The sequence below is a fragment of the Orycteropus afer genome, unplaced genomic scaffold (genome assembly GCF_000298275.1).
Source record: "Orycteropus afer afer isolate SDZICR_OR568_19922 unplaced genomic scaffold, OryAfe1.0 scaffold00092, whole genome shotgun sequence".
Lineage (NCBI taxonomy): Eukaryota > Metazoa > Chordata > Mammalia > Tubulidentata > Orycteropodidae > Orycteropus > Orycteropus afer.
This window is the reverse complement of record NW_006921679.1, coordinates 1900557-1905888: the sequence shown is the minus strand read 5'-3', so window position 1 is coordinate 1905888 and position 5332 is coordinate 1900557. Positions and strand designations below refer to the sequence as shown.

The 5332-nt window shown below is 41.1% G+C and overlaps 1 protein-coding gene across 1 annotated transcript in view; it reads left to right on the top strand.

The window, feature by feature from the left end:
• The window catches only part of LATS2 (large tumor suppressor kinase 2), a 116709-nt gene extending 112354 nt beyond the window's left edge, over positions 1-4355 (top strand). The window contains exon 7 of the mRNA XM_007942529.1: positions 3861-4355. Within this exon, the coding sequence (XP_007940720.1) occupies positions 3861-4355 (495 nt within the window). The remainder of the gene's footprint in view (positions 1-3860) is intronic.
• Positions 4356-5332: the final 977 nt, after the last annotated feature.

The following is a 5332-nucleotide window of genomic DNA, read 5'->3' as shown; positions in this document are numbered from 1 at the left end:
TTATTTGTCTCTTCCTGTTCTGAAGTTCCAATTACACATGGGTTATTCCTTATGATGGTATCCCACATGAACCTTAGGCTTTCTTCATTTTGCTTTGATCTTTTTTTCTGATTGATCCCTTTCCAAAGAATTATTCAGTTATTTGCTTTCAGTCTCACTAATTCTGTCTTCCATTGATTCAGTTCTGCTCCTTTGGCCATTCAGTGTCTTATCTATTTCTGAAAATTTAGCATTTATCTTCTGGATTTCTGTGTATAGATTTTCTATCATTTCTAATTTTTCATTTATTTTGTCATTTTGTTCTTGTATTGTCTTTTGAAATTGTTCTAGGGTTTTCTCTGTGTTTTCCTTAATCTGTCTCTCAATTCATTGAAGATACCTAAATATAATTATTTTGAATTCCTTATCAGGGAGTTCCAATGCTGTGTCTTCCTTGGTAATGTGTTTTGGGTCTATATACTGGTCCCATGTTTCTCCTGCTTTATCTTGCTTTTTTGTGTGGACTGTGATGCTCTGTTGTCTCCGAGGCATTGTGAGGTTTTGTGTTTGTATTTAATTGGTGACTGTATGTTGGAGTGACTTGCCCACAATTTTTGTTTTCTTTGTTTTGTTTGTATGTTATCTACGCAAGCAGGGTACTGTGCTCTTCTGTTCGCCAGTTGACAGCACTTATACACACACCACCTCTCTCCTTTCCTGTTTGCTAGCCTTTCATATGTCCCTGCTGACCTTGGCAAACAGAGACAATTCTTAGGTCCTTGGAATCCAAATGAGAATGCTATCACTTTAAAATCCGAAATGGTTGCCACATGTAAAGATTGAAAATGGCTGCACCTTCAGTCACTTTAAATATCCAAAATGGCCACTGCTTGTAAACATTCAAAATGGCTGTGCCCTTGGTCACTTTATCCAAAATGGCTGCCACATGTAAACAGTCAAAATGGCTGCGCCTCCGGATAGTGGAAAGCAAACAGCTCAGGTTGTCTTCCTCCTTGCTGTTTCCCTTCCTAATCAAAGGACCAGTTGTCCCTGCAGCCCTTGGTGACCAGGGCTGATCTTTCAGTCAATTCTCAGGTCCCAACACCACTTGGAAATCAGGCTGTTGGTCCTGTCAGAGTAGCTGACCATCTCTGTACTCAATGTTTTCATTCAGGTTTTTCCACTAGTTGGTGTCTAATCTACTTCTTTCAAAGCTCAGGGCTCCAGGATTATCTTCTGTATCTCTGTCAATTGTTTTTTCTTTTCTTTGTTAAAGAGGGTCTGTGTTGCTTGTCTGCCTATTCCTCCGTCTTACCAGAAGTCCCCTAAAAGTTTTTTTTGATAAGGGAAGATGTAAGAGTTAGACCCAGTTTTCTTGTACATGTGTACCTGAAATTTTATTTATGCCATTGGTTATCTGCTATCTTGGTATTTCCAGGCAAGGGCCATGAACAGTTACTCTAGTTAGAAGCACTGAGACATGATGAAAATCATGATGTTATATTATTTAATATTCTCTGGTATTATTTTTATGATTATATAGTGGTTCGTTGTATATAAATAGACTGTCACTAAACCAGTCTGTTATAATAAGCCATTTTAGATTAGTCTAGGTTTCTTTTCACCCTGACCTTCTCTCTATAGCTAAATCTGCATAATTATCCATGTTATTTACTCAGGTTAGGTTCCTAGAAGCTAATTGCTAGGTCAAAGTGTGTGCACATTTTTAACATTTTTAATATTGCCAAACTATAGGCAGGTGATTTGGTGGTTAATTCTCTCAGTACTTGACTGACCCAAATACCTTTTGTTATGTTCACCAAGCCTCACGTCATTTCTTTGTCTTAAGGAACCATATGTGAGGAGCCCTAGTAGCACAGTGGCTAAGTGCTCACTTGTTAACAGAAAAGTTGGCAGTTTGAACCCAATGGCCACTCCATGGGAGAAAGATATGGCAGACTGCTTTCATAAAGATCACAGCCTTGGAAACCCTATGGAGCTGTTCTCTGCCCTATAGAGTCACTATGAGTAGGAATCAACTCGAAGACAAGGGATTTTTTGGGTTTTATACCACTCCTACCTCCTTTCCTCCATAGTGCCTCTCCTGTCCCACCCCAAAATGCATACCTAATTAAGCAGTCTGGTTATAATACTGTTAAATACTGTGCAACTCTTTCTTTAGAATCATTGACAAAAAGATTACATAGCATTGAGGTTAAACCCAATGCATGACTCAAATCAAAAGCAAACCCACTGCTATGAAGTCCATTCCAACTCATAGTGACCCCCATTGGGTTTCCGAGGAGGTAAGTCTTTATGAAAGTAGACTGCCCCCATCTTCCTTCCACAGAGCAGCTGGTGGGTTTGATCTGCCAGCCTTCTGGTTACCAGTCAAATGCCTTAAGCAGTGTGCCACCAGAGGTCCTTAATGTAGGACTAGGATTTGGTTTTCAACCCCATCTTCCTCAACTTCTCCCAGAGGACTCACTTCCCCATACTCATTATTTATCACCAAGTAAAGTAGAACGTATAAACAGTTTTAGCTTCTCAGAAATAGTGAAAACAACTGTTTAGGTTCACACTATCCCTGTCATGCATACACCCACCAACCTCCATGCCTCAGCCACTGTCCCTGCACCCCCAGCTATTGTCAGTTATACTTGTTTGATCCCAATTCTAATTATAAACCTTGAACTAGTCCCATAGGTTCTCTTTATCCCCACAGACACATCTCTGAACATCCAGTAGCTGAGCATCATGACATGAGGCCAAAGCCTTAGACCCAGCCAGCTTCATTCTCCTGTGTGAAGTTGCAATATCAAAAAAAAAAAAAAAAAAAACCACAGTTGACTCTCTTTCAGCCACATTAAGTCCTGAATGGGAGACATTATGGTTCAGTGCAGGCCCATTGCCATACCCAAAGAAGCAACTCATAGAGGGATCACTACTTCATTTTTGTAGAAAGCACAGAATTATTTTGCTCAATAATGTTTCTAATAGAAAAAAGTCAGTATCTTTTTGTCTGTATTTGGCTTTATCATCCTGTGCCTCAGACAGTGAGCCACCTACCAAAACTAAAGTGACTTTTTTTTTCTCCTAAATTTTATTTATTTTGTTATCGTTGAGATATACACAGCAAAACATACACCAACTCACCAGTTTCTTCATGTAGTTTAGTGACATTTATTACATTCTTCTAATTGTGCAACCATTCTCACCTTCCTTTTCTGAATTGTCCTTCCTTTGTTAACATAAATTCACTGCTCCCTAAAGTTCCTATCTAACCTTTCAAGTTAACTGTTGTCAATTTGATCCCATATAGATAGATCTTAAAAGAGCATATAATGCTCAAGCCAGACATTGTTTACTAGTTAAGCTAAACTATGGTTTCTTTTTAACAAGACTTTAGAGGATATTTTTGGTTTTAAGATTTAAAGATTTTCTCAGGGCAGTAGTTTCAGGAGTTCATTCGTATACTTTCCATGGCTCCAGAAAGTATAGACTCCATGAAAATTTGAAATTCTTTTGTACATTTCCCCCCTTTTGATCAGAATTCACCTATGGAATCCTTGATGAAAATGCTCAGTAATGGTAGCCAGGTACCATCCCATTCTTCTGGTCTCATGGCAAAGAAGGTAGTTGTTCCTGGAGGCAATTAGCCCCACAATCCATATCCTCCTTCCTATTCCAGATTCTCCTTCCTCTGCTGCCCCAGGTAAATAGAGTGACTTTGTATAACTTCTCAAATCAACAGCTGTTGCTTCCAAGTCTGTCCTAACTGTTATTCCAAAGTTAACATGTCATTACACAGAAGTCCAGAACCACTGTGGGTTGCCCTTGCACGTGCAGAGGCACTCAAGGATTGTTCTCTGTCCCTGCAGGTGATAAATTGGGAGAGTACACTCCACATCCCTGCCCAGGTCAAGCTGAGCCCTGAGGCCCGGGACCTCATCACCAGGCTGTGCTGTGCTGCCGACAGCCGGCTGGGAAGGGCTGGGGCCGATGAGCTCAAGGCCCACCCATTCTTCAGTGCCATCGACTTCTCCAGCGACATCCGGAAGCAGCCCGCACCCTACGTGCCCAAGATCAGCCATCCCATGGACACCTCCAACTTTGACCCCGTGGATGAGGAAAGCCCATGGGACGAGGCCAGCGAAGACAGCACCAAGGCATGGGACACGCTCACCTCCGCCAACAGCAAACACCCTGAGCACGCCTTCTATGAGTTCACCTTCCGAAGGTTCTTTGATGACAATGGCTACCCCTTCCGATGCCCCAAACCTTCGGAAGCAGAAGCCACTCAGTCTGAGAGCACAGATGGAGAAAACACAGGTGTTGGGGACCAGACTGAGGGCTGCCAGCCTGTGTACGTGTAGATGCTCTGCATTCCCCAGAAGCCGCTTCCTCGCGGGCCCACCTGGAACATGCCTGCTGGGAAGGCTGTTAGTCTGTTGATGCTCCAGGTGAATTCTGGTTTTCAACAGCAAAGAACCAACCAAACCAAAACTTAACAACACTCAAGTCTAGCAGATCTTTGTAGGTCCAATTGAGGAGGGTCAACATTACCTTTGATTTGGCTTTTGAGGACCTTCACCACATTAAAACAGTATTTTCTGAAATTTAATACAGTTTAAAAGAGCACTTATTTTGTTTATATCCATTCTTTCTTACTAAATAATAGGGATTAACTTCGACAAATCATGCTGCTGTTACCTTCTATGTTTGTATTTTATCCACAGCACTTATTCACATTTAGGCAAAGACATGAAAACTGAAGAACGTGTGATGAGAGACTCTCTGTGCAATAATTTAAAAAAAAAAAAAAAATGACACTCTGCTGCGATGTTATGGATACCATTTTATCCACAGGATGGTTTTTATTTTATACTTTTACCCACATTTCAAAATGGTGATAGAATGTTAAAGGCTGCTTTTCGTCTTATTTTTGCATATGCTAGTACAGTAGAAAGTGTGTGCAAGGTGACGGTCTGGCTGGGAATTCAGGCGTCTGGTGTGTGGAGAATGCTGCACGAGCAGGGTTTTTCTATTTTAAAAGTACCATATCTTGCCATTCACAGCAGGTCCTGTGAATACGTTTTTACCGAGCATCTGTAAATGAGGTGTTCTAGACAGTGTGTTGGTGATGTGTTGTGTGGGTGATTGCCTTGCCGTGATTGTATCCCTTCTTGTTTTGTTAAACAATGCAGATGTGTAACTGAGGAGCGACTGCGCGTGTGTATCTTGAGGTGTGATTGGATTCTTTGGAGAGTAAACTTCAACCATCACATACTAAAGTTGTCTACATTGAAAGGGATTCATTTAGCAATGCCAAAAATGTCTAAGCTAATTATGA